At 38.2% G+C, this 23571-nt stretch overlaps 1 protein-coding gene across 5 annotated transcripts in view; it reads left to right on the top strand.

Moving 5' to 3' along the window:
- Positions 1-2363: 2363 nt before the first annotated feature.
- LOC126162966 (protein ECT2) overlaps positions 2364-23571 on the top strand; it is a 231247-nt gene continuing 210039 nt past the window's right edge. For 2 of the 5 annotated variants that reach the window (XM_049919808.1, XM_049919806.1), the window contains exons 1-2: positions 2364-2652; positions 5971-6047. In XM_049919808.1, the coding sequence (XP_049775765.1) occupies positions 2610-2652; positions 5971-6047 (120 nt within the window). In that variant the 5' untranslated portion in view covers positions 2364-2609. The remainder of the gene's footprint in view (positions 2653-5970; positions 6048-23571) is intronic. The other 3 variants (XM_049919810.1, XM_049919809.1, XM_049919807.1) reach the window with 2 other exon arrangements.

Genomic DNA, 23571 nt, shown 5'->3' with positions numbered 1-23571 from the left:
AATGGAAGCCGATGTGCTTTACCATAAATACAGTGTTCAAAGAGCTCCAATCCCATGCTTATGGTTAAGATCTTGGAGATTAAAGTCTTGACATGTAGATTATTGTGACGTCCAAATCTTTCATAACACAACCAAAGTAAGTTTTCTTTACTGATTTCATTTATTTCAGCAGGAATAGTAGGTTTAATACTTTTCATCATTGTATCATTAATTTAATTAGTCCTTCATAACTATCACAACTGCCGACTAAAGTTGTGACTTCACCAATTTTAAATGAAATATCTTTCTGTTGTGGATAATAATGTAGTTTTTGAATTTTTATCTTGTGGGCTAAGATGGAAATACACTCTTTTTAATTTTTGGTACATACCATATATCTCTCAGAGTGATCTTATGTCACTTTCCATTTAATTTTGCTTCCATTGGTATGGTGTCCTTGCCAGCATCCTCAACAGTATCACCATCTGCTGATGTATGTGTCTGTATTTAGGAGCTGGTCCAGGCGGTGGTTCGAGTCCTCCCTCGGGCATGTGTGTTTGTTCTTAGGATAATGTAGGTTAAGTAGTGTGTAAGCTTAGGGACTGATGGCCTTAGCAGTTAAGTCCCATAAGATTTCACACACATTTGAACATTCTTCTGTATTTAGAAAATGGTTCATATGTCTTGAAAAAATGGTCAGTATTGGTGCTGTGACTTGTTGCACCATTATCTACAAACCAGGTACCAGTATCACACTCATGGCAACAGGTTCTCTTTCAGCGAAGAGAACCATAGTAGTATTTGTAATTTCAGCAGCTTCTGACTACTTTTCCGAGGCTTTTGAGACTAACCATACACAGTCCACTTTCGTCATTTCTCGATCACACCATTCGGATTCTTACAATAATGACAAACAATTTTCATTGTCTTCTGTGGCTGTTTAGAGAGTTGTTTCAATGAGTTACTTATAAGTGCCTCTTGAGTTGTAGAACCTCATTCTTTACTCGACAAAGCTTTCTCAAGTGTGCAAACTTGAATTGTCAAGTCATCAATAGCCTTATCACTTTTTAACAGAAACATCCAACTTCATTTGAGTAAAAAATACGCATCTGGTAGTGCGCCTAAAATTTTACAAATCAAAAATATATCGGATGATTGAAGATTATTTTCTACATCTTTTGCCATTTCTTACTTCAGATCATTCCACACATTGTGTGAGTTGCTATATGACCATTAGACAGTTCAATAATTCCAAAAACATCGTAAGCAAAGATCATAAACTTTATATTGAGAAACACTATCAAACAATTTGTTTAATTCTGCCCATGCTTCAAGAGATTTATTAAGATGCTTTATTTTTTGCGATGTTTCCTCTGCCATATTCGCAGTCGATACAATGCAAACGTTGCTGGCAGCCTTAAGATAATTATTTAATGCGTTCTTACATGTCTGTTTTACGTGACCAGTTGCATCTTCCGCAGATTCTACAATTTAACTAACCTACCTTCAATAACGTCAAGTGCTCAAAAATATCACGTAGACAGAAATTTCCTTGTATTCAGTTTCATTGCCCTTCCAGTAGACTCTTGTCGAACGCATTGTCGAAATTCACAAACTGACTCCCAAAAGTTACTTCAGTATACGAAAATCGAAATACGTTGATTTCAAAATTTACCTGTCACTTATGTACGAAACTTAAAACTTGTGTTTCTTCAATTTACTTCAGATTACATAGTAGTACGACTACGCCCATAACCTATTTGGGTATTTAGGAGTAACACAAGTTTTTCGCAGTTGAAACACATTAGTTTCTTAAATGTGTCCTGATTAACGCTTAACAACGATAATAACACTTCCATTGTGGGAAAGAGCTCAAAACAATTTGTGGCTAGTAAGACAACGATATTTAAATGACATTCAGGTTATTAAATAAAACTATTCACAACTTTAACCGATGAGCCCTACAGGGTAGTCATTAATTTTTGTTAGTATACTTTATGCCAGTCAGCAGGGGCTGTTTTTCTCTGTAAATGTGGAACTTGTCTTGTTCCATATCCCTAAAGGTCGTCGATCATAAAAGAAATTACGGGCACGATGTGAGAATGAATGTTCTGAAGCTCTTCGTAACAAGAGAAGTATGTAAGTGAGCGGTATCCAGAAGAAGCATAGAGTGATGCTTCTCAACCGTCTAGCAGTCGACTACTTTTGTGATAGCACCCGCTTGTGAAGGACATTTTTATTTACAAAGCAATTACAGATTGTTTTTTATGAAAATGGAAGGCAATTGATCTATGACTCATAAATGGGAGACGTCACTGACGCTAAGCAGCCTCGTACGCTTTGAAGGTTGACTATGAGGTAATTTGTCTCTGAGAACAGTCACGTGATCAAATCAGCCAATCATGGAAGCGAAGTATTTGAATGGCACTGGAGTTTTGAGTTTGTTGTAAATGCGTGTGTGTGTGCGGAAAAAAAACAAAAAGCATTGGAATCCTCTTTTGACTTTAGATCTATGTGGACAACATTTGTGACGATGAGACGTATAGTTTACATCAAGTTAAGGAATTCAGTGCATCAAAAGTTTTTTGAAAGAATAGGCATTTTGAAGATTGGCGTGCTGTTTTAACAAGATGGACGAGGCAGCCGTTTGTTTGGCCGACGTGAATTTTAGAGGTTAGTGAATTTTAAGAGTGAGCCGCGTAGAAGCTTTACGCCTCTTTCATAACATACGGACATAAGCAAAGTATTCACAAAACTACTGATTGCAGCTTCTTTTTCGTATTAGCGTGAACTTAGTCGTAAACTATGTGCAGCGATTCAGTAGCCTGTTCTCGAAAAAATATAGAAGGGCAAAATTTGTGCTGTAAACTTATATTTTTTTGAGAAGTAAAGACCTTGTATGGTGGCTCAAACTCCATGTCGTCGTCTTGTCAGACTCACTTGTTTGTGGACTTGGATTCTAAATGTGACGTATGGTTTGACATTGGTTACGCCTACAGACGTTCCTGCTACAATCCATTTGTAGGCGTTAGATTTATGATGAAGAACACGAATTCAGTAGTGAAAATTACATATTTAATTTCCAACGGAACTGCACGAAGGATCAAAATATTTGCCCATGGAGTTATGTTGCATCTTTTGTCTGCCAAGTCCCAGAGCAGCCACATAGAATTACAAGATAACTGTCATCTCATTAATGGTTTCAGGAAAGTAAATGTACCATAACGGGTTAACAGCAGCATTCGTTAATTAAAAGTATGCACTTGTTTCGTGGTATGGTAATTGCGAGGAATGTGTAGTGGGTTAAAAAGTAGTGGACGCGTTTTTCTACAGAGTGAAACACAAGTATTTGTTGATTGAATTTATTTATGCAGTGTAGAAGAGGGGGTTGTATCAAATTGCTTTATACACAACATAGCCTATTGTGACAGTTTCGTAAATTTCAGGATATTTTATGATAAACTGCTGTAACGTAATTTACTATTGCGGATTATGGCTGTTGTTTTTGTCTGTGATGGGCGCACGACAGCACTCTAGCAGGAAGAACAGGGCTATGTTCAAAATGGACAGTGGTGAGAATTCCACCTCATTAGCTTGTGAATTCATTCCTATTGTTTGTAATATTCCTAGTTCATGTTTCAATGGAGGTGAAGGAAATGTAGTTACCACTAGCATGGTAAAGTTTTTTTTTTGTACCCATGTATGTTGTTGTTGTTGTGGTCTTCAGTTCTGAGACTGGTTTGATGCAGCTCTCCATGCTACTCTGTCCTGTGCAAGCTTCTTCATATCCCAGTACCTACTGCAACCTACATCCTTCTGAATCTGCTTAGTGTATTCATCTCTTGGTCTCCCCCTACGATTTTTACCCTCCGCGCTGCCCTCCAATACTAAATTGGTGATCCCTTGATGCCTCAGAACATGTCCTACCAACCGATCCCTTCTTCTGGTCAAGTTGTGCCACAAACTTCTCTTCCTCCCCAATCCTATTCAGTACTTCCTCATTAGTTATGTGATCTACCCATCTAATTTTCAGCATTCTTCTGTAGCACCATATTTCGAAAGCTTCTATTCTCTTCTTGTCCAAACTATTTACTGTCCATGTTTCACTTCCATACATGGCTACACTCCATACAAATACTTTCAGAAATGACTTCCTGACACTTAAATCTATACTCGATGTTAAAAAATTCCTCTTCTTCAGAAACGCTTTCCTTGCCATTGCCAGTCTACATTTTACATCTTCTCTACATCGACCATCATCAGTTATTTTGCTCCCCAAATAGCAAAACTCCTTTACTACTTTACGTGTCTCATTTCCTAATCTAATACCCTCAACATCACCCGACTTAATTCGACTACATTCCATTATCCTCGTTTTGCTTTTGTTGATGTTCATCTTAGATCCTCCCTTCAAGACACCATCCATTCCATTCAACTGCTCTTCCAAGTACTTTGCTGTCTCTGACAGAATTACAATGTCATCGGCGAACCTCAAAGTTTTTATTTCTTCTCCATGGATTTTAATACCTACTCCGAATTTTTCTTTTGTTTCCTTTACTGCTTGTTCAATATACAGATTGAATAACATCGGGGATAGGCTACAACCCTGTCTTACTCCCTTCCAAACCACTGCTTCCCTTTCATGTCCCTCGACTCTTATAACTGCCACCTGGTTTCTGTAGAAATTGTAAATAGCCTTTCGCTCCCTGTATTTTACCCCTGCCACCTTTAGAATTTGAAAGAGAGTATTCCAGTCAACATTGTCAAAAGTTTTCTCTAAGTCTACAAATGCTAGAAACGTAGGTTTGCCTTTCCTTAATCTTTCTTCTAAGATAAGTCGTAAGGTCAGTATTGCCTCACGTGTTACAGTATTTCTACGGAATCCAAACTGATCTTCCCCGAGGTCGGCTTCTACTAGTTTTTCCATTCGTCTGTAAAGAATTCATGTTAGTATTTTGCAGCTGTGGCTTATTAAACTGATTGTTCGGTAATTTTCACATCTGTCAGCACCCATGTATATGGAAAAATAAAGAACTTGTGAATCACTAGGTTGGCTTGAACACCAAGTTTATATGACTTAGTGTTGCTGAGGAGTAGGTCCTATTGAAGTAGTCTGTACTCCGCAAGTTATAAATTAGTGTGCTTTTAAATGTGGGTATCAAACTACAGTGAAACATTGGTCTTTCAGGTAACCAAAGCTCTTGCAGAAGTGCTATTTTAATTGAGAAAGAAATTAGGCTACTTCGTGGAGAAGGGAAACTACACTGACATGCTAAATGTTTTAAACTGCAGTTAATGTTAGACAAAATAAGTTGTACACACATAGTGCAAAATACAGTGTGTCAGTCATTGTATCTTGAAAAAATGTGCAACTACAAGCACATGGCTTGAACCAAATTTGTTAGATTTTGTGTCCATACTGTCGTTCCTCTCTGCAGTCCCAAATTTTGATGTACAGCATTTTCTCCTATTTCTTAGTAACAGGGTTCATATTAAAAATAGATGTAAGTTTAGTTGCAAGATTTGTTGGTGAAAGTCAGTATGGCATGAATGTAAACAGTTGGCTTCGCTACTGGTCAATTTGTTACCACACTTAGATTTTCTGCATTCACATTCATTGGCTTTGTGTAATCACATCCAAATTGACACCTTCCAACCTAATGTAGAATGAGGGCTGCTACGGATTAGTCTGTCACCACATCCAAGACATCAGGAAGAGCCCAATACATAACTTACCTTCAGATATTATTATTTATTTTCATGTAGGCCTACACTTTCTTTAGTATCACAGATACATAGTTTATTAGATTATAAACTGTTTTGGTAAGAAGTATATTCTAGTTCCACCTTTATAAAAATGCATGTTTGGAAGCAGGCATTGAAATATTTTGTCTGAGTGTATGATATTTGGTGTTTAATTGATTCAAATTTAGTAAAAATTTAGTAATGTTAGAGCTTTAATCTAGATGTAAGATTTATCAATGGTTTCAGATCCTCTGACTGTCTGTACCAGAATCTGCTTAGTAGGAGATGTGAGAAAGGATTCCAAGACAACTGTTGCAGCAGAGGTAATATTTCAATATGTACAATAAAGATCTGAAATATATATAAATCATATCTACCGAGTAATAGTATAAGAATTAAAACAATTGCTAGTAACAATGGGTGGCTGAAGTTAACTGTAAGGGTGGCGGCTGCCAGCACAGTTTTCAGATAAAGAGGAATATTCTATACTAGCCATTGGCTTTCACCAATGATGCAGGAAACATACTACAAGCATAAGTACTGTGGTTGCTGTGAACATCACACCAGTGAATTTTTTTCATATGGCTTAAGCTACAGATCCGTCTGTCACCACAACTAGGTTTTTTTTTTTTCACATTCATTAGCTTCACCTACTCTCTACCAGGTCATCTATCTACCTAAACCTTGGGCTAAGCTACAGATCAGTTTTGCCACAATCAGTGTTTTTTCTTTCACATTCAGTGGCTGGACCAATTAACCCCTCCCCAAAAAGAAGGAAGGGAGGGCTACCAGAAGGTGAAGTCACAGCAGCCATTAACATTATATCACAGATCACAAGGGACAACTACTGTCAAACATTCCTCTTGACCCCCAATCTTCCTGTAGTGCCCTTATAGGTTTACAGAACATCAGTATCATGTAACCAAAAGGGTAATAAAACAAGCAATAGTGTGTTCTTTGCTGTAAATTAAAAGCTTTCAATGTTTGCCAGTGTGTGTTCATTGCTCTCAGACATTTCTTGAAACAACGGCACAGTCAGAGATAGTGATTATTTTGAGACACAGGCTATACTTCTGCTGTAGCTACTGGATGTTCTTGACTTCTTTTTGGATATGCTGCACATTCTAAGGTTATATTGTGATCAGAACATAGGACATAACTTTTTATTCATTAGCACAAATTCAGAACACACTTTTCTGCTATTCTCACACTGGTTACTTACAACCAACGGTTGACAAACCCCATTGTGCCTAGTAATGCATCTTAACTGTCAACATGGCAAAGCAAGATAATGTAACATAACTGTTCCTATTCTTGATTGTAAGTATAGTTAATGATACATAGCCTATTCTGAAAATTATGACTCTTAGAGTTCCTGCCATTGATAACTCACTGAAGGGGCATGGGTAACAATTTCTGTGGTGGTACCTGTGGTAATGCAAGTTATATGCAACTGTCTGTAGGTTTTTATAACATACAATTCTGCATTCTTCCTCATAAAAATTTACTAATTGTTCCTATCAGTCTAGTAACTTCTTTTCCTTCAGCATCTTACTTAGCTAAATCTGTTCACTTTCTCTTGAACTTACTTCTATTGGACGTGTGTTGTTCTTTCATTGATGAAATTTGAACATCTTCAGTTGAATTTGTAAATGGGAACATTTGTTATCGCTATACTTACATCCTGCTGCCCATAGAAAATAAGGTATTGCTCATGTTTCATAATAAATTAATACAAGGAGTTTTGGTTGTGGATTAACTGGAGTTAGGGAAATTACAGAACTCGAATTGCCAATTTGGACATGTAGAAATAATGCGCAGTTGACACTCTTGAATAGTACTTCTCATCCGCCTTAGGCCATTTGACTTTTTTCTGAGTGAACAATCCACCTCTTTTTGCAGTGTTTCACACTACATCTTCTCAAGCACAGTTAAAACTATTTATTAGTCTTTCTGTCAAAATGTCAAGAACATAGTTTTTCCTATCAAGATTTTTCAGTTATTTCTTAAAGAAATTTCATTTAGCAGGTGAACAGATTTCTGTACATTGTCTTTACAAGTTTCAAAATTTTTTTAGTCTTTAGCAAATTCTTCACTATTGTTTACATACTAGGCTGAACTCGACCTCTCTTTCTCCTAGAGACATGAGTGATGCCCGGTCATATACGAGGGCATGCAGAAAAGTAATGCGTCTGAATTTTTATTCTGTTCTCAATATTGTTTGAGGTGTTACATGTCATAGTTTATAACCACAGAAATCATGCCTCCAGTAGAAATACATAGAAGAATGGAAGCTGTGTGCAGATTGGCGATCTTTTACAGAAGCTCGAAATTTAGCGTGGACTTCAACGTGAGATGCTTATAACAGTTTCCACAATGAAACTTCGTTTCGAAACCTGACAGAAAATCTTAAGAGGTTCTGGTCATATGTGAAGTATGTTAGCGGCAAGAAACAACAATGCCTTCTCAGCACGATAGCAATGGAGATACTGTCAAAGACAGTGCTGCCAAAGCAGAGTTACTAACACAACCTTCTGAAATGCCTTCACAAAAGAAGACAAAGTAGATATTCCAGAATTCGAATCAAGGACAGCTGCCAACATGAGTAACGTAGAAATAAATATCATCAGAGTAGTGAAGCAACTGAAGTCACAATAAAAGCAAGTCTTCTGGTCAGACTGTATGCCAATTAGATTCCTTTCAGAGTATGCTGATGCATTAGCTCCATACTTAACAATCATATACAGCCATTCATTCGATGAAAGATCTGTACCCAAAGACTGGAAAGCTGCACAGGTCATACCAGTATTCAAGGAGGGTAGTAGGAGTAATCCACATAATTACAGGCCCATTTCATTAACATCGATATGCAGCCGGATTCTGGAACATATATTGGGTTTGAACATTATGAATTACCTTGAAGAAAACGGTATATTGACACAAAGTCAACACGGGTTTAGAAAACATCATTTTATGAAACACAACTAGCTCTTTATTTGCATGAAGTGTTGAGTGCTATTGACAAGGGATTTCAGATAGATTTCATATTTCTGGATTTCCAGAAGGCTTTTGACACTGTACCCCACTAACGGCTTATAGTGAAATTGTGTGCTTATGGTCGTCTCAGTTATGTGACTGGATTTGTGATGTCCTGTCAGAGAGGCCACAGTTTGTAGTAATTGACGGAAAGTCTTCGAGTAAAACAGAAGAGATTTATGGCATTCCCCAAGATAGTGTTATAGGCCCGTTGCTGTTCCTTATCTATATAAACGATTTGGGAGACAATCTGAGCAGCCATCTTAGGTTGTTTGCAGATGACGCTGTCATTTATCGAATAATAAAGTCATCAGAAGATCAAAACAAACTGTATAACAATTAAGAAAAGATATCCGAATGGTGCAAAAATAAGCAGTTAACCCTAAATAACGAAAAGTGTGAGGTCATCCACATGAGTGCTAAGAGGAATCCATTAAACTTTGATTACATGAAAAATCAGTCAAATATAAAGGCCATAAATTCAGCTAAGTACCGAGGAATGGCAATTACGAACAACTTAAATTGGAAGGAACACATAGAAAATGTTGTGGGGAAGGCAAACCAGACTGCGTTTTATTGGCAGGACACTTAGAAAATGTAACAGATCTACTAAGGAGGCTGCCTACACCATGCTTGTCCATCCTGTTTTAGAATACTGCTGTGCAGTGTGGGATCCTTAGGACTGACGGAGGACATCGAAAAAGTTCATAGAAGGGCAGCACGTTTTGTATTATCGTGAAATATGGGAGAGAGTTTCACTGAAATGATACAGTATGTAGGCTGGACATCATTAAATGAAAGGTGTTTTTTGTTGCGACGGAATCTTCTCAAGAAATTCTAATCACCGACTTTCTCCTCCAAATGCACAAATATTTTGTTAAGACACTGACCTATATTGGGTGAACCGATCACCACGATAAAATAAAGGAACCAGAGCTCGTACAGAAAGATATAGGTGTTCGTTCTTTCCGTGCGCTATACGAGGTTGGAATAATAGAGAATTGTGAAGGTGGTCAATGGACCCTCTGCCAGGCACTTAAATGTGATATGCAGAGTATCCATGAAGATGCAGATGATTGTATTGACATCAGTAATATGTGACGTCTACATAAGTCCTTGCAAGCCACTGTACGTGTGTGGTGGTGGGGACCCTGCCCCACTACTGGTCATTTCCTTGCCTGCACCCCTTACAGGTAGAACAAGGGAAAAATGACGACAATACAGATGCCTCTATATGAGCCCCAATTTCCATTGTCTCACCTTTGTTGTTGGTGTGTGAAATGAGTGTTAGTGGCAGTAGAATTGTTCTGTAGTCTGCTACAAATGGCAATTCTCTAAATATTCTCAGTAGTCTTCCTTGAAAAGAACATAGCTTTCCCTCCAGAGATTTCCATGTGAGTTCCCGAAGCATCTCCGTAAGGGGGAACATGGGAGAAAATAGATGTGTTTCCATAATCTGACAGTTTTTGGTGTTCGAAAGATATTAGAAGCGAGGAATTTTTTCAAATGTTTTTTTTTTTTTTCAAAAAATTTGATCATGGTATTGTTGCAAATCAGGGAACATTTTCACAAAAATTACTTTACTTAAAACTTTCATATTGTGGTAGGTAATTCTTAATAATCAGATAAGCAGATGTGTGGAACAGTTTTTTAATATCAGTTTTAGAGCTCTTACAATTTATTTAAAGAAAATTATGTGTTTGAAACAAAGCAATTTCAGTTTCACAGAAAAGTAAATAATTTTGACAGAAATACACTTAGGAAAAAAAAAAGTTTGTACCACAGGAAGTTGTGTTATACTATGAACAAAGTCTGCTGAGATTTCTCTTTTTTGTCTCCAATGGTTCAGGCGAAAATGTTCCTTATACACTGAAAAATGAATGTTTCGGGAAATGCACATAAAAGATTTTGCAAGGATTTACACCATAAACTAGTACCTTAATATTGACCATAACCATACATTTGGTTGTCTTGCTCTTCATGTATGTGCTTTTTATTTGATGTTTCTGGTGTGCCCTTTTGGCTATATCCTTAACAGACAGTTCAGAATGTGCAACATACGCAGTATCTATCTGCTTCAGTAGCTTCTCGGTCAAGCAACCTGCAACAAATCCTAGCCCAGTAAGGGTCCTTATTCTTCCAATGTTACCATCATTAAACATGCATCGTATGTGGCAGTATTAACAGTAGATGAGCTAAATATTGTTTTTGGGTGTCTCTTCCAAATGACTGTTGAAGTTAGCATTTGGGTTTTGTGTTCCACCATGGGAACATTTCTGTAACAAATCTGGATGAGCTAGAAACTGGAGTGTTGGCTTTATGGTGTTTGAAACTGCTTCAGGTATGTGAATAGGTTTTGTTTTCTGCTTTTGCCTGCTTATATTTGCACCAGGATACACCACACAATTCAAGTACATGCCTCTTGTAAGTGGACAACTTGTTGAAAAAATATTGCCCGTACTACCTTCAGCATTGCCTTCAAATCTCCAGTGTTTTGCCTTATTGCCTTACCATAACATATTTGCAAATTGTGGATCTTTGTCAGTCAGGTGTTGTGGCCCACCCAGTGGCTTTTCATCTTTGAGTTTTACACCTTTTTGTTCTCGTTTTGGATGTCTCCTGTCCATCCTCCTCTGAATGTGCCCCACACACTCTAGCTTTTCAGTGTTGCATCCATTTCCACATGGCTTGCTATCTACAGCAGATTTGAAAGCACTAGAATTTCCATCACCAAGATATTTCACATATCTAACTCATTTCACTCCAATCAATTATTAATTTCATTCCTGCAGGCTCCATGCCACTTCTAGAACCATCATAATTCTTGCTGAAAATTATTTTGTGTTTTCCCATTCTCTCTCCCTCCTTATTATCTAACGTGTTCCTCTGTGCACAAATAGAGCAATATTTGGACATGACCTGCAAATCCAAAACTTTTTCCTGTGCCAACACTTATAACTAATGAAACATTATGTAAGGGGGTGTGCCCTTTTCATCCATGTGCTATCACATGAAACACATAGATCTATAGAAGGCAAAGGGTCATTTACATCTGTCTGAATGTCTTTGTTAAATAAAACTGCCTCTTTCATGCTGGTGACAAACTGCTATTGCATTCTGTTTCCAAGGCATTCAAAAGATGATTGTTTAGTGTTGAGTACAAGGCAGTCGGAGATGGCATATTCATTATTGCGCAAAACAAATTGTTACCTTCCCTTCCAACACTAACACATCTCATCCCATAGCAGAATCTTATGTTGGCTTCATATACCCAATTCGTAGCAGTTGATGTTTTGAATTGAATGTCAGTTTGACAATTGTCACAAAACAAGTGCATAATACACACAATACCATCTCTCTCATTGCTGTCATATAATCTTTAAGATTTATTGCCACAGTTACCACATGCACGCGAATTTCTAATAAAAGAACACACAATTTCTAAATCAATTATCCTAAAACCATTATTCACTTTGTCTTTAGTGGACTGAAACTCTAAACCAGTTCAAAGTTTCTTCTGTGAACCTAACGTTGTAAAATTCCTGGGAATTTAAAATCGAAGAAAAATTCCCAAAATGCATAAATTCCAGGGAATTTATGATTAAGTAGCAAGATAGCTCAAAAAACTCTTAATAAGTAAAAGCAGTAATTATTAGGTTAAATCAAATTAAAGAACTGAAATATATTTTAAGATAAAATTATAATTAAATAAAATATCTGGAAATTTACTATTTTAAAAATGAAATCGCTCAAATTAATTGGTCAGTGTGGTAATTGTGTGATTAAAAAAAACACAAACACTCTTATTTGTTCAAAAATATTATAATTGAATAAAAATATCAGAAAAATAACCAAAATGTGAAAAAATGTTATAGTTGTTGTTAGAAATACACACATTTTTTGTTTTCAATGTTTTAAATATCAAAGAATTAGCCCTAGAACTGCCAAGTGTTGAAATTTACGACTTACATTTCCTAGAACTGCCAATGTCAAAGTAACCAACCTTCAGAAAAACTGAGTTATTGATATGCCATCTAGTGAGAAACTAAAGTTGCTAAAATGCACAAGGAAGTTTGTTTATTTAATTTGTTAAGTTTTCTGTTGGTGTTAGAGATATTTTAGGCTATAAAGTTTATTTTAGACTCATGTGAATTTTGTAAACATTAGTCATTAATTAGCATTTTGGGAATAAACTGGCTGAGATTTATGATTTATTTGAAGATACAAGTGATGTTATTGACATAAAACATGGTATAATATTAGTTAAAGATCCTAAAAGTGAAAGTGTTAGCGATATTTCAGAAAATAAATTTATAAATCATAATTCATCGCAGGAAATGAGGTGTCTTTGAATTCTGACAGTGAAACACCTCTGGTCATTCGTTTGGAAAAATTAAAATATACTACAGATGATGGCTGGTTGAGAATTACACCTCCAGAGAAATATTTTGTAAGTCTAGATTTCATTCAGAGAAATGTGGGGTTTCAACTCTTGCCTAAAAATAGTAGGCCTAGTGAATATTTTAAATTATTTTTTTCTTCCAGACTTATGTTAAATGATGTTTCGCATGAAATTTGCAAGGAAATTAATACATGGAATGATAAATCTTGGATTAAAATGTGTGAATTTACCTAGTTAACCTAGTTTTAAGGTTCTTTAACTGTTAATAAGTGTTAAAACATTCAAAATCTAAAAATTTTCATAAATTCCTAATTTTTGGGAGTCTTCCTGGGCCAAAGAAATATTCCCAACAATATTCTCATTTTGTAAGTTCCCTCCCACTGGGAATGCACACAGCTCACACCACTGTATGAACTGCTCATTGTCTCTTCACAATTATCTTCTGCTGAATTACATCGCCTCACTTATAGAAAATGTTTATTCACACGTAAATGGCGAGCTTTAGCCACTTTCTTAAACACTTTACCACTATATCTTGGCATTTTAAATAATAAATAAAAAAAAAATAGCTTGAACACAGTTGTAATTCTCACACTAACAGCAGAACTGAAATGTTTGTTTCTGCACCACAGTCAATAACCTGCCAAAAATAGCTAGTGGAAGGCAAAGGTAACAAGACTTAAATTGGTCTGTACTCTTCCAAACCTTTTATGACAGCAGGAAGTAATAAAACATTGCAAACAAGAAGAGTGTCATTTAGAAAAGTGGGTGTGGCGCTGTGCAGTGATTGAAACAAGACAGCTTTTCTATCATTTGTAGTTTGAATTAATCTGTGAAAATTGGAGACATTATTTCGAACATGCTACAGAAGTATCTGGTGACAATATTTTTTTTTTCCATTTTTGATCAATTTTGCCTACATCCCCCTTTAATACTTAATTGGTGTTCAAACCTACGATAACAGGTCTACCAGCCTGACTCTGAATTGCTTCGATGTCTTCCTTCAGTCCAACCTGGTGCAAGTCCTAAACACTTGGCAGTACTCTAGAATGGATTGCACTAGTGTCCTATATGTAGTCTCCTTTACAGGTGAACCAAACTTCCCTAAAATTCTTCCAGTAAACTGAAGTCGACCATTTGCCTACTACAATCCTTAGGTGCTCATTCCATTTCATATAGCTTTGCAACATTACACCTAGATATTTAAACGACATGATCGTGTTGAGCAGCACACTACTAATGATGCATTAACTTGCATTTTTCTACGTTTAGAGCCAGCTGTCATTCTTAGCGCTAACTAGAAATTTTCTGTCTTGTCTTGTATTGTCGTGCAGTCACTCGCTTTGGACACCTTCCCATACACCCAGCATCATCAGTAAAAAACTGCAGGGTTTGCTGTGCACCCTGTCCACCACAAACATTTATGTATATAGAAAACAATAGTGGTCCTGTCACACTACCCTGGGGGTACTCCTGACAATACCCGTGTCTTTAGTGAACACTCGCTATTGAGAATGACGTTGGGTTCTCTTACTTAAGAATTCGTGAACCTATTCCATATGCGCGTACCTTCATTGTTCTTGTTTGTAATGAAGGAAACAGTGATGCTAACCTCGATGTGTGCGACAGAACTTGGAATGGACAACAACATATGGCAGCTGATGATTCGTTGGAATTCGGTTGATGAACTTATCAGACAATTATCAGATAACACAGACATAACTCTCAGGTAAGTGTGACATGTCATGAGAGCATGTCATGAGAGCATGTATAGGCCATCACTGCAGAACTGTGGTACAGAAAACTGTGTGCACTGTGGGTGCATCGAATACTCTCTCCTAACATGAAACAGATGAGATTGGACATCTGTCATCAATTTCTTTTGTGTTTTGAGTGTGAAGGTGATGGGCTTTTTAACAACGTCGTGACAAGTGATAGTAGCTTCACCGTTTTGACCCTGAAAACAAGAGAGCATTAGTGTTCTGCCGCAAAGGATCACCGAGACCAAAAAAATTGGAGAGGCGAAGGAATGCTCGTCATGTTCTAGGATATACTTTATGCCTAAAGGCGCAACTGTAAAGTCTGCGAGGTACTGGAGACCCTCAGAAAACTGAAAGCATGAATTGAAAGAGTTTGAGCACATGTGGAGCACCTACTCTGTCAGCATGACATGCCAGATCACACGAGAGTATTGTAACAATCACACTGTGGGTTCACTGTCATCGCTCACCCTCCAAACTAGGCCCCAACTGATTTTAATCTGTTCCCAAAACTTTAAGAACACCTTCAAGGAATTCACTTTGATAGTGATGAAGCAGCACAAGTGGAGGTGCAGTTGTGGCTCCATCAACAAAATCGAACATTGTACTGAGGCTGTAACAACAAACTGGTCTCTAATTGGGAGAAATGTTTCTCGCCAGGGTGACTACATGGGGAATAAAGATGTAAAATGGTAATAAAGTTTATTTTATTTATAAAGATTTAAGAGTTTCCACACAAATTCGGAGGCTTCACTTTTCAGCATGCCCTCTTATTACTGGATTCTTTCTTGTTCTTCAAATCTTCCAAGGATATCTTAGTGCTGTCACTGATTTGACCTATTCATCTTAGCCTCCGCTTTCCTTTTCACCTTAAACCCTCTGTTTTACCATGCAAATACAGAAGACAGAAGACTCAACTGATTTTTGTACTTTCATATGCTAAAATCTGCAAGAGACCTAGACAGACATATGTCTTTTTCTTTTACTGCCCATGAAACCCTTTGGATCCTTATCCGAACCCACATTTCAAAATAATTGGTTTTCTTCTTTGCCTGTGTTGCACTTTAGTACAAAATTACTATAAAGATTTTACGTTTTTTATTTTCATTAATTAGTTGCAGCAGTTTTTTCGTACCATGCTTTTATTTCTTCAGTATGTGAATTGCTTTTTGAATCATAAATCCTGACTTCTTTAATGATTTTTCTGTCCATCACTAAATTAGTTTTCATTCGTGTCAGAATTTTTTTCTTTCAATCTTTTTCCTTTTCATGTGCTGTCTAGCATATTTCTAATATGTTCTCTGGAAGTGTTGTCAACGGCATATGTAAGTTGTTGATTAAGTGCCCTCCAATTATAACTCCTGTTTCCTTACCTTTTAAATGTACAATTCACATTACATATACTCTATCCAAACTGAAAAGAAATGGTGGTGGTGGTGGTGGTGGTGGTGGTGGTGGTGGTGGTGGTGGTAGTAGTAGTAGTAGTAGTAGTAGTATATACTTCTGTTGAAGCTGTTCCGTATCCCAAAAAGTTATGTACATTCTCGAGGTGTTCTTACTCTTGCTCCTTGATTTTTGTAAGAATTTCAAATCAGTTGAATCAGGTGCTCTGTACTCCCACCGACCTTAATACTTTGCACCTGTTCGAGTGAGATACACAGTCGAATGCTTTTCTGTGTTCTACATAGTATTATGAATAGGCCTCATTTGCATTCTCCAGCTTTCACCATCATCCATCTTAGGTTTGTTGTTTGGGTCCTGATTTCTCTTCCATGCTTGTTCTTTGGCAACACACTGTCCGTGTTTGGTTGTATTTGAATCTGAATAATTTTCTCTGTTCTCTCATTGTCACACTTTCTTGGCTTCTCTTTCTTAAAATTTGACATTTAGATTGTCTCTCTAAGCCAGGTGTGTGCGTTCCAACTCTTCTTTTCCCGTGATAGTTACAATTTTGTATCATTTCCTGTAGTGTCTGGTAGTACTGTTTGAGGAGCATTAGTTTCTGGTTCAGTTTTCAGAGGAAGTGTTCAGACCTTCTTTGCAAGACGGATGTCGATATCACCTGCAATGAAACCAGAGGCATCATAGTTTATTCACTGTAGGTTAAAGTCACTTCCAAGTAATACTGGATGATCAGGGTAATTTGTGCAACTGAGCAAAGTCTTGTTTCAATGATTCTACAACTGTTATTGCACAAACAAGTGGCCAGCAAAACATAGTAATCAGTTCTTCTTGGCCAGTTACTCGTGTCCAGATATCTTCACAGTCAGACTCATTAACAGATCTTTGCCAGAAATATGTGTGTGCTGCCAGATATATCTGTGCAGAGTACATTGAGGTGACAAGTCATGGGATATCTCTTACTATTGTGTCGGACCTCCTTTTGCCTGCCGTAGTGCTGCAGTTCAACACGGCGTGGACTCTGCAAGTTATTGGAAATCGCATACAGAAACATTGAGCCATGCTGCATTTGTAGGCGTCCATAGTTGTGAAAGTGTTGCCAGTGCGTGAACTGACCTCTTGATTTTGTCTCATAAATGTTTGGTGGGAGTCATATCAAGCAATCTGTGCAGTCAAATCATTCATGTGGATTATCCAAAATGTTCTTGAAACAAATTGCGTACAGCTGTCCTGGTGACATGGCGCACTATTATCTATAAGAATTCCACCAGTGTTTGGGAACATAAAGCCCATGAATGGCTGCAAATGGTTTCCAGTTAGCTGAACATAACCATTTCCAGTCAATGATCAGCACAGTTGGACCAGAGGACCCAGTCCTTTCCCTGTAAACACAGCTCCACACCATTATGGAGCCACGACCAGGTGGCACAGCGCCTTATTGGCAACTTGGGCCAATGGCTTCATGGGGTCTGCGCCACACTCGAACCCTAGTATCAGCTCTTACCAACTGAAATCAGGACTCATTTGATCAGGCCACAGTTTTCCAGTCGTCTAGGGTCCAACCAATATGGTCGTGAGCCCAGAAGTGACACTGCAAGTGACGTGCTGTCAGCAAAAAAACTTGTTGCTCGACTGCTGCCATAGGCCATTAACACCAAATTTTGCTGCACTGTCCTAATAGATACATTTATTGTTCGTCAGACAATTATTTCTGTGGTTATTTCATGCAGTGTTGCTTGTCTGGCAGCTCTATACAAATACCACTGCTCTGTTGTTAAGAGAAGGCTATTGGCCACTTGGTCTTTCGGTCGTACATTAACTTGATAAATGAGTGAATCGTCTATTGAGTTATTGTTGATCACTCTGGCATTGAAGGCTTAAATACTGAATTCTGTTTTTCTGAAAATCTTGCACTGAGGCATATCACTCTTCAGTGTCTTCTTTTAATTGTCACACAAGTGCTAAAATGACTAATATTGAGATAAGTGATTGCAAAATGGAAACTCATCCCTGGGTGTTTTGCATTAATTATGTGAGTATACTTGATCCTCTTCCCACAGCTGTTTATCCTAGATCAGTGCTGTGACAGACTGTTTCTAGTGATTTACAGAGTATTTTCATTTTCAGGGAAGCTCATTGTACAGATGCACGTAACTACAGGCGTATATCGCTAATGTGAATTTGTTGTAGAATTGTGTAATAGAGCTCGCACAAGATTACGTGATCTGTCCACAAAAATGTGTTCTCATTCTCATAACTGGGCCAGTTCTAAAAGGGAGGGCAACTCATTGCCTGTTACCTACTGAGCTCCAGCTGTTACAATGATACATTCTCTAACCACCTTGGGTACACTGCTGGAATGGAGGTGTACACATATCATCATGGACATTTTGTAACATTTTGCAAACAATTTTAAAGAAATTATTTGGTTAAAAAAATGATCCTCATACATCTCATAGCCTCATTCATCAGCTTCATGAAGAACTGCCCATCATTTCATTAATTGTTGTAGTTGTTATGATACTTTTTTTTTACGAGGAGTGTTTTTTAAGTAGTACTGTTTTGCCACACCGCGGCCGCAGCGCTGCGGTCGGCGTTCTGCGCATGCGCACTGGGTACCTACATCTGTTGTCTATGCACTTGATGCCATTACAGTCTGATTCTTCCTTGTTTACGTTGTGTACTGAGTGTTTAAGATGCCTCCGATAATCGTGAGTCCTACTGACGGTGAAGTATGGACTGTTATAAGATTTCATCATGAGATCTGTGCAGTTTATGGAGAAAACATTATGAGTGATGGAATGGTAAGAAAGTGGGTGAAAGCATTTAAAGATGGCTGCACAAATGTGCATGATGAACAATGGAGTTGGCGTCCTTCGGTCATTAATGAAAGTTTGGTGCAGGAAGTGGACAATAAGGTGAGAGAAAACAGATGCTTTACGATTTCCTCCTTGCAGGATGACTTTCTTAATGTTTCTCGTAGTGTTTTGTATGGTGTTGTGACCGAGCACTTGAATTACCGAAAATTGTGCGCACTTTGGCTACAGAAAATGTTGACGGATGTGCACAAAACCAAACGTTTAGTCAGTGCATTGACTTCCCTTGAGCGGTACCACGACGACGGTGATGGTTTCTTAAGCCAAATTGTTATGGGCGATGAAATATGGGTGGCCTACGTCACACCAGAATCAAAGCAACAGTCCATGGAGTGGTGGCATTCAGATTCACCCAGAAAAGTGACAAGTGCCTCAGTATTGATGGAAATTATGTAGAAAAGTAGATTAAGGTACAGGCTTTCATGTAACAATAAAATTATTGAGATATCTTAGCACGTCTTTTTTTAATTTCTAAATGGTACTTACTTTAAAAACACGCCTCGTGTATTTAGTAAGGTACTGTGCGAAACTCAAATAGTTAGCAACGAAAAATAGGGATTGCTATAAGCTGGTGTTCAGTATGTGTTAGATCACATATTGCTGTGTATGAAATGGAGCTAACGTACTGAAATTTTCTTTAAACTTGATGCTACATCGATACCTATCGCCAGTCTTGAGAAAATGGACTATATATAGTGGACTCAGTTCCATTTGTGTCCACAAACGATAGAGCAGAAGTGAAATATTCATAATTTTGTTTATATCTGATAAACAGTTTGAGATGCTGAAATGAATTTTTGGCAAATGATAGCATAAAAATAGAGTATTTTGCCGCATAGCTAACGAGCAGAACTTTCTTATCTGTTGTGATCTACAAGTGACACAGATTTTTTCAATGAAATAACATAATTCATTTAAGAGCCATCGATAGCTGGTGAAATTAGAATTAGTTTGGTTTTGAAACAACATAAATGAAGGAATCACATTTTTGTTTTTGTACTGAGTGTGAGCATTTTGTAAGCTATTGGCTTCACTCATTCTCAGTTGTTGGATTAATAGTAGGTATTCAGGATTCTGTCGCAAATGCAGCTGCATGTTAATGTGGTGAAACATGGCAGAGAGAGAGAGAGAGAGAGAGAGAGAGAGAGAGAGAGAGAGAGAGAGAGAGAGAAGGTGTAAAAGATAGGCAGAAATAAAAATAAAACTATCTCTTTTGCAATTCCAACAAAATACTGTACCCACTGTGTTAATATGAGGTGCGGCTATAAAATAACAGTACTGAGCTCTCACAGAGTAAGTACTTGTCCACCAAAGATAAACGAGCAATAGCTGTGAAGCATGAAGCCTTCTCAATCGAATTAGGCATCTGTTGTCTTTAGACAAAACACTGTGGCTGTGGCCTTTGGTTGTGGGAGAGCTGTTATTTTATTTTGCCAGAATAATGGGAAGTATAATACTAGAGCAATGAATTGTGCTAAAGTTTCAGCATTGAAAACTGAGGAAAATATAAGAAAATAGGTAATCTGATTTGATCTGACTGTTGGTTGAGTTTGATTGATTGCTGAAACTGTAGGAATTGACAAAGAATGCATAAGGCAAATTTTACATATTTAACTTGAGAGAAGTGTGTGTGAAACAGGTGCCAAAAAAATCCACAATCAAAAGAAAACTTGTAAAAATGTTTGTATTGACACTCTGAATACCTCTGAAAATGGTCCTAAGTTCCTGGAAAGAGTGGTAACGTGGGACAGATCTTAGTTTTTCACTTATGATCCAGAAACTAAGCACCAATCCATGCATCGGAAGGGCCCAACTTCATCTCAAGTGAAAAATAGCTCAAATGAGCAAATCAAGATTAAAAGCAACAAATTTGTTGTTTTCGATATTTGTCGAATTGTATATCTTCACTGGGTTCCTGAATGTCAAACTGCTAATCAACATTGCTACCTTGATGTTCTCGTGCAACTCCACAAGAAAATAAGGAAAAAGACACAAATCTTGGAAGAATGGGTCATGGGTTCTGAATCAAGACAACACATCAGCTCATACCGCATTGTCTGTTACGAGGGTTCTAGCAGAGCACAGCATCCCAGTGTTTGACCACCCACTTTATTTGCTTGGAGGAGATTTTAGACTTGTACAATATTATATCATCAGAGCACAGAAGGTGGAGTGTGTGCAGCAATACATGTGACTTACGTATTGCCTAAGGCCATTTTTGCATTAAAAGAACAAGATTTCAGTTCATTGAGGCAGTGAAAGAAAAACTGACATACTCCATCAAGGAGATCAGAGGAATACTTCCAGAACTGTTTCCATCAGTGGAAAATTCGCATAGAGGATAGAGGGGGGTATATTGAGGATGACAGTAACTGCATGTTTATGTTTTTGAAATGAAATGTTTTACTGTAGTCCCTTTATTTTATAGCCACACCTAGTGAATGGTTGACTTGTCAAATTATTTGTAATGCTGGCATAACATGTTTATACAACTGTTTGCAGGCTCGCTAGCTCTAGATGTGAAATCCCCCTTCCCCTCCCCCCAAGGCCTCAGCATTCATTTGCTGGGTTTGGGCTCGGCAGGTTCCTAAGCTGGGGACTGGTAAGTGCCACAAGTCCTCTGTTACCATAAGCTCAGGGCATGCTTCAGCAACCATTGTGCAGCATAGCGGTGGAATGTTGTGTGTTTAAGAGAACGGGGGCCTTGGCATCACAGCCTGGATCACGAGGAAGGTACACCCCCCTATAAAAAACCCTCAACCTCAAAGTGTGCTACGTACTGATGAGGTGAATGGCTGTTGAGGTAAAACAGTCTCTTGAGGCAACCTCAGGAGTACCAGCCACCCCAGCTTGCTCAAGCATGCAGGGCTCTGCCTGGGTCGATGTTTGCTTCCCCTAGCATCTCTTGGGATCCCTTTGGAAGAGTCTCGTCAAACAACTGCTCCTAACAGGACGGTGTACTGTCAGGTAGTACCTACAACCTCTCATCTAGGAGAGATTGGTTGGTCAGTCCTCCTGAGAAGTAGTCTCAGAATCTCTTGGGATTTAGTGTGCCGTAACACTTTCATTATAATCAAGAGAACAGGGGGAGCCTTTGAGAAGGTCTTGCCTTTCTATATTCACAAGACATTGGACGTTATTGCTAGGTCCATAAAAAGTGTCAAACGAGTTTATAATGGAACACTTCTTGTTGAAACTGCTAATTGAAACCAAGTGTTTAAGCTTCTGGGATGTAAGGCCTTAAGTGACTACCCAGTCAAGGCTGAGTTGCACAACACCCTTAACTTCTTTAAAGGCATGGTTGGTTACCTGCACTGATATAATGGAGATGAACCCTGCAGAGTTATGTGAAGAATGGAAAAAAAATGGGTGTCACAGAAGTGCAGCACTATATGAGGAGAGTCAGTGGTACATTGGAAAAATCTGCAACACTCCAGAATTACTGTTCCTGACCCAATGTGATGCTTCAAGTGTCAAAGATTTGGCCATACCACTGTGTGAATAATGGAAGGGCTACAAGTGGAAATTGTGGAGACTCAACTCACGAATTGGGCTGTTCTCTACACTTCCTCCGAAATGTATAAACTGCTCTGGGGATAACCCAATATGGAGCAGAAAGTGATAGGTTTACAACACGGAAAGGAAAATTCAGGAGTTGAAAGTCGAGAGATGCATACCCTATGATGAAGCTAAAAAAGGTTTCAAAGCTATTCAACCTCCGGGTTTTGCTACTTCTTTTGCATCAGCCCCATAAGAAGCTAATCGTCAAGTGTGATGCCTCCATCCAAACTCTGACCACAGATTAAAGTGTGAGCACATTCAGTTTTTGGTGCAACCAACTCCTCCCAGAAAAAGGACAAAGTACTTCAAAAAGTGGTTCAAAGTCGAAGGTAATGGCAGTTAAACCTTTGGATTGGCTAGCTCTCTCCGATTTCCAATTGGAGGACCAGGCACCAGCTAACATTCCCTGTGACCTTGTGGGTAAATCACTGTCTGAGGGAAAAAGAAGAGTAACCATCAGTAATCAGTGACTTCCACAGGGACTTCTGTGTTGTAGTGGAATTTAAATGGATATCAATCACATCTGGCAGAATTACAGCTCCTGGTCCAAGAGAAACTGTTGTGCTTCAGCTTGCAAGAAACTCATTTTAGTCACTGATTCACCTGCATTAAGGTGTCGTCACCTCTACAGGAAGGACAACATTACTGGAGACATGGCTAAAGGTGGGGTGGCTGTTCTCATTGATGAGAGGTGCCACCCCTCTCATGTCCCTGTTAAGATGGCTGTACCAGCAGTTGCCGTGTAAGTCATAGCACCATTTATCATGGCAGTGTGTTCATATATCTTCCACCTCATGAGCCTTTGGATGCA

Source organism: Schistocerca cancellata, chromosome 2, assembly GCF_023864275.1.
Source record: "Schistocerca cancellata isolate TAMUIC-IGC-003103 chromosome 2, iqSchCanc2.1, whole genome shotgun sequence".
NCBI lineage: Eukaryota > Metazoa > Arthropoda > Insecta > Orthoptera > Acrididae > Schistocerca > Schistocerca cancellata.
This window is presented reverse-complemented; position numbering and strand designations above follow the sequence as displayed.